The following is a 13,815-nucleotide window of genomic DNA, read 5'->3' as shown; positions in this document are numbered from 1 at the left end:
AGGCGGCCCTGTTTAGTTTTTAATGTCTGCTGCTGTATTGTTTTTAATATTCGGTTGGAAGCCGCCCAGAGTGGCTAGGGAAACCCAGCCAGATGGGCGGGGTATAAATAATAAATTATTATTATATTACATATATTTTGTTACAACATTATTAGCCACGTCTTGCCCACTATTGCTTAAAGTTTGTCTGTTTTTGCAACACAGGGGATTTCCTTTGTTACAGGTCTATGCTGATGGGCAGCTGCTTTTTGGGGTCTCTGGCAGGAACCCTCGCAGCGCTACCCAGACATGCCACTAGGGACTGAACCTTCTGCACGCACGGCAGTTGTTCTGCCACGGAGGTGCATCAAACTGATAGCAAGCGCGGCAACCTTCTCAAGACAAGCGTGCTGAACTGACTCCCTTCCCGCTGGGCCCCCTTGGTCCCTGTTTCTAAAGACGCTGGGCCCCGCAGGCTGCCATCAGGAGAAATTGGCGCAGACAGCCCCACAAAAACACAAGGAAAGAGAATCACCTGCAGGTCTGGCTGTGATTTCCTCGCTTGCTTCTCCAAGGCTGGCGCCTCCAGGCTCTTACTGACCCATTCCCGGGTCAGTGTCGATTTGTCCAGCCCGTTCACTGGCCGCCCAGAGGCCCTGCCGAGACTCCTGCTTCCTGGGGGCCCGGGGTCGGCCGCCGAGCCCGCTGCCCCTCCACCGGAGCCCGCCTGGGGCTCCCCGGGACCCAGCTCCCGGCCGTCGGCCGTGTCATGGTAAGTCACCCTTCCATCGAGGCTCTTAGACCGCTTCCGCTCGTCCAGAGAGAGCCGGTTCCTCCGGGGCGGCCGCCCCCGCTGCTGCGCCTTCGTGTCGAACTTGTGGATCAGAGAGTCCACCGAGGACAGGGGCTTGGTGTCGATGTCGCCGGCCGGAGCGGCGGGCTCAGGGGAGCTCGCCACCGCCGGCTTGCGGACGGGTCTCAGGCCGGACAGGCTGCCTGCAGAGTCCTCACTGGGGCTGGGCTGCCGGCGACCAGGCAGGTTCATCATGCTAGCGCTCCTCACGGTGCCCCCCGGAGGCAGGGGCTGGGGGGTGTCCGGGGGGCCGGCCCCAGGGGCGCTGGGCTCAGGAGGCTCGTCCAGGTCGGGATCGAGCAAGGAGCCGTGTGACTGAGTCCGGCGCAGCTGCTCCCCGAAGGATTTTTTGTGCGGCAGTGTCCGGTAGCCGCCGGCGCGGTGCTGCGGCGTGGGCCGCCCCTCCAAGCTGCCTGCTTTCGGGGTCTGCCGCGGGCCGGGCTCCTCGTCCGAGGTGCTGTAGCGGGAGCCGTGCCGGGACTTCCTGGCCCCGTACGGGTTCTCCGGCAGGTCGGAATCGGAGCTGAAGGAGCCCGAGGCGTCTTTGGAGGACGAAGCAGCCCCGGGGGAAGCGGGGAAGGAGTCCTCCCGCTGGGGGCTGCGGGCGGGGGGCCCGTACTTGCTTTCGCCTTTGATCTGCACCCCGAAGGAGTCTCCCCCTTTCTCGCCGCTGTTGAGGACCACGAAGGGCTGCCCGTCAATGCCCTGCACCCGCACCGCCACCCCGTAGGAGCCCGGCTTGGAGGGCTTGGGGCGGATCTTCTGCGACTTGCTAGGCTCCTTCAAGTCGTTGATGAAGCGGATCTGGACGCCGTAGTCCATGGGGCCCGGCTTCTCAGCTAGGGTGCCGTTAACGTGGTGGTCCATCCTCGGTGGGTCTGGGGGCTTGAAAGGATCCTGCCAAAGGGGGGAGAGAACACAGGCTCAGAATCGTAGATTATAGACCTGGATGGGACCCTGCGAGTCACGTAGGCCAACGCCTCTGCAATGATGGAATAATGCAGGACTTGTTTTTACCTATCGCAACGGCCTGATCCTGCAGCCTTCTGATGTTCTTGTGCTAGCTAACACCTGTGAGCCCCTACATCTTAGGCTCAGGTTATAGATAGATATAGATATAGATATAGATATAGATATAGATATAGATATAGATATAGATATAGATATAGATATAGATATAGATATAGATATAGATATAGATGTAAAGGGACCCCTGACCATTAGGTCCAGTCGTGGCCAACTCTGGCGTTGCGGTGCTCATCTCACTTTACTGGCTGAGGGAGCCGGCGTACAGCTTCTGGGTCATGTGGCCAGCAGGACTAAGCTGCTTCTGGCGAACCATTTAACTTCCTGCCAGAGTGGTACCTATTTATCTACTTGCACTTTGACGTGCTTTCGAACTGCTAGGTTGGCAGGAGCAGGGACCGAGCAACGGGAGCTAACCCTGTCGCGGGGATTTGAACCGCCGACCTTCTGATCGGCAAGTCCTAGGCTCTGTGGTTTAACCCACAGGGCCACCCGCGTCCCATATATATATATATATATATATATATATATGCAAATGTGAATATCTACATCCTAAAGGCATTGCTGCCCTTCCTTCCAAGGAAGCCAAGCCCTGGGAGAGCTCAGACGAGCAGGGTTGAGCCAGCCACCACCTCTTAGACCACCAGTTCTCAACCTGTGGGTCCCCAGATGTTGTTGGACTACAACTCCCATAATCCCTGAGCTCTGGCCTTGCTAGCTAGGGGTGATGGGAGTTGTAGTTCAACATCGCCTGTGGACCCGCAGGTTAAGAAAGGCTGTCTCAGCCTAACCTACCTCCCAGGGTTGTCGTGAGGGTGAAATGGGGTTTGGACGAGAACCACGTGTAGCCCCTTGAGATCACTGGAGCTGCGGTATGCAAATGCAACAGATAAATAAATGAATGAATAGGAAGCAATATAAATGCATCACACATTTTAATGAGGCGGTTGGGGGGAGGGGAGACGTCCCAGGAGGCTGAGCAGTGGGGCCAATCCTGCAAAATCCTAGCTCTGTATATAACCACAACTTCAACTCAACAGGATTTTAAAAATAATATTGCATTACTAATTTCTGTAACCTGCCCTGAGATCGTTTATGGCGAACAGCAGGAAATAAATTGAAAAGCTGAAAAACATCTTCCTGTATGCGACAACGGCCGCGAGAGTTCTGGTAGCACAAGGATGGAAGACTGAAGAAACCCCAACTAAAGAATCACGGCAAGAAAAATTGATGGACTGTGCAGAACTGGCAAAACTGACAGATAAGCTATGGGACAAGGATAACTGTGACTTTAAGGATGAATGGGAAGCCTTCACAAAGTATCTGAAGACGCAACAAAGCGAACTGGACTCCTTGGCAGGTTTTGAATAAACATTCACAAACTTTTTATTGATAATAATCAGCTAAATAGTTTGAGGATTTATACAACTGTGTAACATGCAGAAAACAGCATTTTTAGAGAAATCAAAGACTGGAACTGAGGGAAGTCGGGGGTGGGGGGAGTGGGTTCTGTGGGGGAAGGAAGGAAAAATGGGGGGGAATAAGGATGATAGGTTTCTGGATAATGTGTTTTGTTTTAATTTTGAATAAAAGTTATTTTTTTAAAAAATCAAAAATAATGTAAATTCTTACAACAACCTTGCAAAGTAGGACAGTATTGTCCTCTTATTGTGGATTAGAGGGTGGGTGGGGAGGGGGGTTTCACAGTGGAGGTGAAATTTGAACCCGGGGTGTGTGTGTGAGAGAGAGAAACGACTTCCTGGGTTTTGAGATTATTTCCTCAGCTGCCATCCTCCTCCGCTTGATCTCCTGCTCTCAATATTTTTATGAACCTGCCTTCCTTGCGCTAAGTCTGAACACAACTCCACCGAGCTCAGTACTGCCCACACTGGCTGGCAGCTTCAGGCTGGCAGGCAGCGTCTCCCAGCGCTACCTGGAAACGCCATTGGGGACTGAATCTGGAGCCTCGTGCGCAGGGCAGACGCTCTACCCTTGAGCCTCAAAATAAAAGATCCGCGTCCTCATGGTTCTGAGCTAAAGGCTGGATTTAAACAGGGTCGCCCTCGACCAGTTCTGCCTGCCCAGGCTGGCAGCAGCTCTCCAGGGTTTCAGGCAGGGGATGGTCTCAGCTGGAAATACCTGGAAATGTCAGAGATTTTACCTGGGACCTTCTTGCTGCTGAGCTACAGCCTTGGCCAGAGATTTAAAACCCTGCATTAATTCAGGGATTAGTTCAACTCTCAGCGACCAGCAGCAAAGCTGCACTTTCACCTCCACACAACATGCCCCGGCCGGCAACTCCCTTTTACGATAGGGGAGCAAGCAGGGAAAAACAAATAAATATGCAAAGCGCTCTTATCGGGTCAAGGCAGAGTGCAGGTTGCAAGCGTTTCAGGTGGAAAAACACACCCGGCTGCCGCCAGAATCTGCCGCCATGCCGGAATGCAAGGAGACCGAGAGCATGGGTGGATAACGCCAGGGGAACCTGGGGACCAAGGTGCAAATCCCAGTACAGAGACTCAGTCGTCCATGTCTGTAAAATGGGTGGAAAGTGTGGGAGGCCAGACCACCCACCCTGTGAAATTCTGAAATAAAAACGTAAGAAGATCCTGTATAGGAGGATCAGGCCAAATGCCCTTAAGAACCTAGAAATCTGGATAGACTGCTGCTGGATTTAGAGGCTCCATCAGAATGTCAGAAGAGCCTGGTTGCTGGATCAGGCCAAAGGGGTTCAGGATAGCATCCTATTCTTGCAGCGGGCAACCGGATGTTCCAATGAGAGCCCTGCCAGAATGACCTCACCGTCAGGAATGCCTAAACAACCCAGGATTTTTATTTACACAGCAGGACCATTCAGAGGATGTTATCCCAGAGTACCTTTTCGCAAAGACAGCATCGCTCCACCTATCCGGCCAAATAATTGCAGGTTGTTGTCCAATTCGCACTTGGCAGACCTGCCTGTCGTGGGTACACCCATCTGCCTTGGTGAGCAGCGGGTGATCAAATTTGCAGATGACACCAAACTGGCTAACACCCCAGAGGACAGGATCACACTTCAAAACGACCTTGACAGATTAGAGAACTGGGCCAAAACAAACAAGATGAACTTTAACAGGGAGAAATGTAAAGTATTGCACTTGGGCAAAAAAAATGAGAGGCACAAATACAAGATGGGTGACACCTGGCTTGAGAGCAGTACATGTGAAAAGGATCTAGGAGTCTTGGTTGACCACAAACTTGACCTGAGCCAACAGTGTGACGCGGCAGCTAAAAAAGCCAATGCAATTCTGGGCTGCATCAATAGGAGTATAGCATCTAGATCAAGGGAAGTAATAGTGCCACTGTATTCTGCTCTGGTCAGACCTCACCTGGAGTACTGTGTCCAGTTCTGGGCACCACAATTCAAGAAGGACACTGACAAACTGGAACGTGTCCAGAGGAGGGCAACCAAAATGGTCAAAGGCCTGGAAACGATGCCTTATGAGGAACGGCTAAGGGAGCTGGGCATGTTTAGCCTGGAGAAGAGGAGGTTAAGGGGTGATATGATAGCCATGTTCAAATATATAAAAGGATGTCACATAGAGGAGGGAGAAAGGTTGTTTTCTGCTGCTCCAGAGAAGCGGACACAGAGCAATGGATCCAAACTACAAGAAAGAAGATTCCACCTAAACATTAGGAAGAACTTCCTGACAGTAAGAGCTGTTCGACAGTGGAATTTGCTGCCAAGGAGTGTGGTGGCGTCTCCTCCTTTGGAGGTCTTCAAGCAGAGGCTTGACAGCCATATGTCAGGAGTGCTCTGATGGTGTTTCCTGCTTGGCAGGGGGTTGGACTCGATGGCCCTTGTGGTCTCTTCCAACTCTAGGATTCTATGATTCTAAGGGGGCGGGGAGCATCCATGCCTCTAAATCAGCCTAGGTTTCTAGTCCTCAGGAGCATTAGGGCAGCTTGCCTCACACCCAGGAATGGCTCAAGCCCTTTGGGGGCAAGCCAGGTGTGCCCTGGGAGCACATGCGCATGGGGAAGTCGCTCAGGAGCAGAACACATGCTTTTGAAGTAAGGAGGTCCACGGTTCAACCTCTGCCATGTCCAGCAGCGTTCGAAATTAGCCAGGCAACGGGGCATTTCGCACCTGGCCACCGGCCCCTTGCAACCAAGTGGAGGTGCCAGGATGCCACCTGATGTCTCCACCAACTTGGATGCCTTTAAAAGAGGATTAGACAAATTCGCGGACGGTAACCTAGACAGCATCTTAAAAAGCAGAGACATCACCTTGCCAACAAAGGTCCTTATTGTTAAAGCTCTGGTTTTCCCAGTAGTGATGTATGGAAGTGAGAGCTGGACCATCAAGAAGGCTGATCACCGAAGAATTGATGCTTTTGCATTCTGGTGCTGGAGGAGACTCTTGAGAGTCCCATGGTCTGCAAGAAGATCAAACCTCTCCATTCTGAAGGAAATCAGCCCTGAGTGCTCACTGGAAGGACAGATCCTGAAGCTGAGGCTCCAAGACTTTGGCCACCTCATGAGAAGAGAAGACTCCCTGGAAAAGACCCTGATGTTGGGAAAGATGGAGGGCACAAGGAGAAGGGGGCGACAGAGGACGAGATGGTGGGACAGTGTTCTCGAAGAGACCAGCATGAGGGAGGCAGTGGAAGACAGGAGGGCCTGGCGTGCTCTGGTCCAGGGGGTCACAAAGAGGTGGACACGACTAAAGGACTAAACAACAACAACAAAACAAGGCTACTGATGGCTTCTCGCCATGATAGCTATGCTTTGCCTCCAGCAATGCCTCTGAAACCACAGGAGGGGAGGGAGAGCTCTTATGATAAGTTGTTGTGGCCTCCCTACAGGGCATTTGGTTAGCCCTGTGAAAGCAGGATGCTGGGAGAGATTGGGCCTCCTTTGGCCTGATCCTGCAGCGTCTTTCTACGTTCTAAGCATTCTGAGAGATGGAGAAACTGGCCAACACAGCTCACAGCTTGAGGAAATCTCTCGCTTGCCGTTTCCCGGAGGAAACTTCCTGCCTCGCACTCTTAGCTCCCCGACCAGCTGGCACGCTCCCTTTTTTCTCAGCCGAACGAAACCGCTACCTTTAAACCAGAAATGGATTTCAAACGGCGCTGAAGCCTGCAAGGGAGAGGGGGCTTGCGAGGTTTATCAGGGAAGCGGGGAACAATACAGGCGATTGTTTTCGCGAGAGTCTCACTCAGAAACTGGCTCCTTTCAACTCCAGCAGAGCATCGCGCGATCGGGGACCGTCAAGAGAATCAATTAAAAAAAACCAAAACGACAATAACGCAGTGTCAGCGGGAAATGGACCGGCAGAACCTCGCGAGCAGAGAAGCTGGGGGAGCGGCAGAAAGGGGTACCATTGTGTCCATCGGCCGCTGCAGGGCTGCCAACGTTGTGTCCATCACCCGCTGCCAGGCTGCTGCTTTTAGGCTGCTGAGCCGAATGGGAAGGCGGAAAAACAAAAGGGTACTTGCTCTGCAATCCAACCCACCTTGCTTTCTGCAGCCCGCCAGATTACTGCTGCATACTCACTGCGACTGGAGCAATCCGAAAAGAGGAGGGGGTTACAAGTGCATCCAGAAAGGGACAGGGGTGTGTGCGGAAGAGAAGAGAAATAAAGAAATAAAAAAAGTTTGACGCAGCTAAAGAGGCAGCCAGTGTCCTCCGTGGCCGAACGCCGTGGGAACCTGGCCGGCCCGCAGACCCACTCGCGTCCGGGTGGCGGCGAGACCTGACATTTTGAGCGCAGTGCAATGCGGTGGCAGTTTAGCGGCGCCGGCGGCACGTGGCGGAGTGGCTGGGCTGCATCGTGGCATCGGTTCCACGGCAGGCGGGGAGCAGGGAGAGGGAGAGCCAAACGGCCCCGTTTCCCCCCCGCCGGCCAGTTCCCTCCTTGCCGCAGGCTCCGCAGATCAGGCACGCTTCCCGGCCAGCCGTGGGGAGGAGAGCGGCTGGCTGGCCGAGGGAGAGCGATGTCCTTGAGCCAACGGTCAGCCGGAACCCTTATCTCGCCTGCTTTCTCCCCTCCGCTGTCCTGCCTGCTCCCGGACGCAGGCTTCCAAAGAGAGCCAGGAAAACAAGCACAAAGGGGGTCTTCTTCCTTCTCCAGGCAGGGGCGAAGGGCATCAGAAACAGCCTGGGCAAGAGGGGGGTGTTCTGGGTGGTGGAAGGCAGGCAAGCGAATGGAGCTGGCTGGTGGATGGATACGGAATTTGCAACATCAGCTGGAAGGTGTGTGTTTGTGTGCAATGTGGTTTGATCACAGATCGGGAAAGGAGGAGGAGCAGGAGGGCTTTGAGGGTGGCGGGAGGAAGGAGGAGGCGGTGTGGAAAACGAGATTTGGGGATTCAGGTTTTTGAGAGACAATATTTGCTGTCCCATGCGGAACAGCTTCTGCTGCAGAGAGAGGGGACGGTTGTCAGACATGATAAGGATGTTGCTTGCGTGCTAAGAGGAGGCATAGTGGTTAAGAGTGTCAGGCTGGGACAGACCAGGGTTCAAATCCTCACTCTGGCATGAAGATCACTGGCAGGGGTGACCTGGGAGGCCAGTCGCTCCCTCGGCCAGCCTAGTCTACCTCACAGGGCTGTTGTGGGTATCAACTGAGCAGGGGCAGGACAGGACCGTGCGTTCCACCTCCAGCTCGTTGGAGAAAAAGGTGGGCTAAAGATGAAATAAATTAAACTGAATGCAGCGGAACGAGCCAGCTACCTTATTTATTTATTAAGTATTCACTGCCTTTCGGCCAAAGCGGTTTATACACTTTTAAAGGACTAAAACTGATTATACAACATGTCCCTCAAAATGGGATGTGGCAGGAATTTCGGTTTAGGGGATAGGGATGGAATGAAAATTAAGGGGTGGGGGAATGTAGGTCTATAAAAATCACGCATGCTGAGGAGAAGAAAAACAGGAGAGGGTGAATAAAGCTTTTGTCTCTTCGACTAGAATTACAGGCCCCCTGACGCACACATATAACACACAAAGAAGAATCCTATCTGTGGAAGTCCCTGCGGCAAGGTCCACAAGCTTACATTTGAAAAAACAAAAAGGGGAAAGAGGGATTAATCAAAACCGCAAACATCTGTCGCTGCCTATTAATGTGAGGGTAAAATGGAACTTCCACGGTATAAAATTTACGGCATGTAATGCCTTAAAGGAAAATATTATGAAAATGATCTATAGGTGGTACATGACCCCAGTCAAGCTAGCAAAAATCTACCATTTGCCTGATAATAAGTGTTGGAAATGTAAAGAAACTGAAGGTACTTTCTACCACCTTTGGTGGACGTGCCCGAAGATTAAGGCCTTCTAGGAAATGATATATAATGAAATGAAAAAGGTACTTAAATGTACTTTCCCTAAGAAACCGGAGGCCTTTCTCTTGGGAATTGTCGGCCAATTGGTGCCAAAGAAAGACAGGACTTTTTTTATGTACGCTACAACAGCAGCAAGAATACTTATTGCAAAGTACTGGAAGACACAAGATCTACCCACCCTGGAAGAATGGCAGGTGAAGGTGATAGACTACATGGGACTGGCTGAAATGACCGGCAGAATCCGTGACCAGGGGAGAGAGACGGCGGATGAAGATTGGAAGAAATTTAAAAGTTATCTTAAGAAACATTGTAAAATTAATGAATGTTAAAATGTTGAAGTTTTAGACAAAAGGGGATTACAGCTGTAAAAGGTTAAGTAAAATAAAAGAATAAGGGAAAATTCAATAAAACCAAGGGGTAGGATTTGTGGAAACAAATTTGGGAATTGGGATGCAGAAAGGGGAGGTATGGGGAAGTCGGTGAAGTAAGGTTTAAGAAAAAAGGATTTGAAATTATACATGTTTGTTTATGTGTTTGTTTGTTTTGTATTGTGTTATGTTTGTGTTTATAAAAATTGTGAAAAACCAATAAAAAATTTATATAAAAATAAAATAAAATGGAACTACCAGGTCCAGAGGCAGTCTACCCCCAAATATTGGGAGGAAAGAGCAGCGGCGGGATATTCCCATCATGCTCTGCTTTGTGTGGGAGGCATCTGACTGGCTACTGCAAGAAGCACGGTGCGCTGGAATAGCTTAAATTCTTATTTTAGACTTGGGGGTGGGAACTCTGTGGACATCTGGGCTCCAAGTCCCATCAGCTGGGATGGCAAGAACACAAGAGGCGGCGGCAGGATCAGGCCAAAGGCCCATCTAGTCCCGTATCCTCCTCTCACAGCAGCCAACCAACCAACCAGAGGGAAACCAGTGAGCAGGATTTACGGAGGCTGGGCAGGGGAGCAAACTTCCCAAGCAGCTCTCAGAATCTGAGCCAAAATAATAATAATAATAAATCCCGCATCTCTTTGGCTGAAGCACACACCTTTCTGATCAGAAGGAACACCGGCGGCGGGAGATCTGACACGGAGGAGGCCGTTGCTTTCCTGCAAACGCAGCCGACGTGGCCACGGACAGGGCTTGGAACACGGCAAGCAACCCAGGCAGAACGCGGCTGCCAGTTTCCGTCCAACAATCGCTGGGCAGGCGCCAGCTCTGTATCAGCGAAGGGAGGAGGAGGAGGAGGTGAGTCAGGTGCCCGTCCGAGGCTGGCATTCACTCCCTGGGCCCAGCAAACGGAGAGGGGAAGGGGGGCTGCCAGGAACCTCTACCCTCCCACCCGCCGATGTACCTGGTCAAGTGACCACTGTGGTTTCGGAATCGCTGGGAAAATGAGAGCCGTAGGAATGCGAAGCCTCTCTGACCCTCCCCGGCTACAGACTCATGACTTCAGCTCCGCATGATTTACTTGTTTTTAATGAGAGTCCACAGGCTTTTGAGGAAACCAGCGATCTGCTTTATGCCCACGCAAGAGCATTTCCCAGGCTTAACGACTAACAGATTGAGGTTGAATCCTGACAAGACAGAAGTACTGTTTTGGGGGGACAGGGGGCGGGCAGGTGTGGAGGTCTCCCTGGTCCTGAATGGGGTAACTGTGCCCCTGAAGGACCAGGTGCGCAGCCTGGGAGTCATTTTGGACTCGCAGCTGTCCATGGAGGTGCAGGTCAATTCTGTGTCCAGGGCAGCTGTCTACCAGCTCCATCTGGTATGCAGGATGAGACCCTACCTGCCAGCAGACTGTCTCACCAGAGTGGTGCATGCTCTGGTTATCTCCCGCTTGGACTACTGCAATGCGCTCTATGTGGGGCTACCTTTGAAGGTGACCTGGAAACTACAACTAATCCAGAATGCGGCAGCTAGACTGGTGACTGGGAGCGGCCGCTGAGACCACATAACACCGGTCCTGAGAGATCTGCATTGGCTCCCAGTATGTTTCCAAGCACAATTCAAAGTGTTGGTGCTGACACTTTGGTGCAGTATACCTGAAGGAGTGTCTCCACCCACATCGTTCGGCCCAGACACTGAGGTCCAGCTCCGAGGGCCTTCTGGTGGTTCCCTCACTGCGAGAAGTGAGGTTACAGGGAACCAGGCAGAGGGCCTTCTCGGTGGTGGCGCCTGCCCTGCGGAACGCCCTCCCATCAGATGTCAAAGAGATAAACAACTATTTTACTTTTAAAAGACAACTGAAGGCGGCCCTGTTTAGGGAAGTTTTTAATGTCCGATGCTGTATTGTTTTTAATATTCAATTGGAAGCCGCCCAGAGTGGCTGGGGAAACTCAGCCAGATGGGCAGGGTATAAATAATAAATTATAAATTATAATTATTATTATTATAATTATTAACTTGTGATAGACTGAACCTGGGACTTTCTGCATGCAAACAGATGTTCCACCACGAGGCTACGGCCCTTCTCAGGCAGGAATAATGCAAGACTCCAGTCCTCGTGGTTACGGACAAAAATGGCTGGTTTAAACAGGGGCACAGGAAGCGGCCTTTCAAGCAGTCAGGCCGTTGCTCCGTCAAGCTCAGCACTGCGTGCCCTGACTGGTAGCAGCCCTCCAGGCTTTGGCAGGTGCTTCTGCCAGCCTCACCTGGATATCGAACCTGCAGATCTGCCGCTGAACTGTTGTCCTTCCACTAAACAGACTCAAGATCCTAGTCCTCATGGTTTTGACTTCAACCAGAACATAGAAAGCTGGCTTATCAGACTATCACTGCATCTAGTTCAGTATTGTCTGCACAGACTGGCAGCAGCTCTCCAGGGTTTCAGCCGGGGGACACTCCCAGCCCTTCCTGCAGGCGCCACTGGGGATGCAATCTGCAACTTCCGCACGCAAAGGAGGTGCTCTAACCACTGGGCAATGACCCTTTCCTAAATCTGCACAAAGCCAGGAGCACATATTCAGGATTTCCTCCCGCCTAATCGGCAACCAGCGATCCAAAGCACGCAGATTTTCAAAAAGTGCATAAGCAAATCCTCTAGAGACTGGGGCCAACCACCCCCTCATCTCGCTTTCTATCTGGTTTGTTTGTTGTTGATTTTGTACAGCAAATTGAAAACCAAGACGGATAATTGCTAGAGATGCTCCATACTTTTGGGGGGGACGACTCCTATTTCCAAAATTAGGAGCCCATGTGCCAACGGAGCCTAAGATATTCCTGCTTGGATATTTAAACAGAGAGAGATCAAGAGGCAGAAACCAATTTGATTACTGCAGCAAAAATAATATGTTGCAAAAATCACCTCTGATTACTTATGAGTGTACTTAATCTGGAGCACAGCGAAAATGGTCAAACTTATCGCAGGAGACTCCTGTACAAGCAAAACAACCAACCACATTTATGAAAAAATGGGTGTTGGCTCAGCGAAGTATAATGACATGTGATGTTCTCAGTTTATTGTAAAGTATTTTTTGTTGGAAATTTAGTCACTGTATTGCAGATGTACCGAAAACATTAAAAATATCAATGATTTTGTAAATTAAAAACAGGTTCACAAACGACAATTTCCATTGAAATACCCCCCCACAAACACACAATCAAAGCACAGAATAGGAAACATATTAAAGGCTCCAATCCAATACATATTTCATCCTAGTGTGAAGCCCAAACTGAATACAGTGGACATACAACGGCGTCAATCACACAACCGTGTCACCGTTTCCTATCAGTTTCCCAGCAACGGGAAAAATAATAAAGCCGATCCAAACTTCTCTGGAAGTCCACCTCCCTGAATCGAACAACCATAGAATTCTGGTGTCTAAGGTAAAGGTACCCCTGACCATTAGGTCAGTTGTGACCGACTCTGGGGTTGCAGCGCTCATCTCGCTTTATTGGCCGAGGGATCCGGCATACAGCTTCCGGGTCATGTGGCCAGCATGACTAAGCCGCTTCTGGCGAACCAGAGCAGCGCACGGAAACGCCGTTTACCCTCCCACCGGAGCGGTACCTATTTATCTACTTGCACTTTGACATGCTTTCGAACTGTTAGGTTGGCAGGAGCAGGGACCGAGCAACAGGAGCTCACCCTGTTGCGGGGATTTGAACCGCTGACCCTTTGATCGGCAAGTCCTAGGCTCTGTGGTTTAGCCACCCGCGTCCCCTTCTAGTGTCCAAAGGGACCTCAAAATAATGTCATCTAGTCCAGCCCCTGGCAAATGCCAGGGATTTCCTGAAAAGACAGCGAAGCCTAGTGAAATCTTTGCACATGCCGTGGCAGATACACGGCTTTAGGTAAAAAATTGCAGCGCGTCGGCTGCCACCAGAAATTCCCCGGAGCTCAGAGCCTAGGAAACCAGCCCCCTCCTGGGGAAGAAATATATACAGATGCCTGACCAATCCCATAATCTACAGCTCATTATTTCAATCCTCTCTAGATCATTAGCGCAACAAGATTTGCGCAGAGGAGCATAACCTCTCCAGCAGAGTTCACGTTACGCGGAGTACGGTTCTTCGATGCGATGCAATAGATGGGAAAAAAAACACACACCATTTTTCTCGGGTGGGAAGGGAAAAATTTGCTGGGGGGGGGATGTTGAGTGGGAAAGGCTTAAAAATTTCCTCTTCCGAATGC

At 51.1% G+C, this 13,815-nt stretch overlaps 1 protein-coding gene across 2 annotated transcripts in view; it reads right to left on the bottom strand.

Annotated features, from left to right (window-relative positions):
* Window positions 1–13,815, bottom strand: part of CGN (cingulin) — a 79,224-nt gene that overhangs the window by 50,642 nt on the left and 14,767 nt on the right. The window contains exons 1-2 of one of the 2 annotated variants that reach the window (XM_081173464.1): window positions 7,359–8,001; window positions 515–1,729 (exon numbers count right to left, since the gene is read on the bottom strand). In XM_081173464.1, coding sequence (XP_081029590.1) covers window positions 515–1,699 — 1,185 coding nt within the window. In that variant the 5' untranslated portion in view covers window positions 1,700–1,729; window positions 7,359–8,001. Of the gene's footprint in view, window positions 1–514; window positions 1,730–7,358; window positions 8,002–13,815 lie in introns of those variants that run through there. The other variant, XM_081173465.1, reaches the window with a different exon arrangement.

The sequence above is a fragment of the Podarcis bocagei genome (assembly GCF_964188305.1).
Source record: "Podarcis bocagei genome assembly, chromosome: 16".
In the NCBI taxonomy this organism is placed as follows: domain Eukaryota; kingdom Metazoa; phylum Chordata; class Lepidosauria; order Squamata; family Lacertidae; genus Podarcis; species Podarcis bocagei.
Note: the sequence above shows the minus strand (reverse complement) of the source record. Positions and strands in the feature narration are given on the sequence as shown.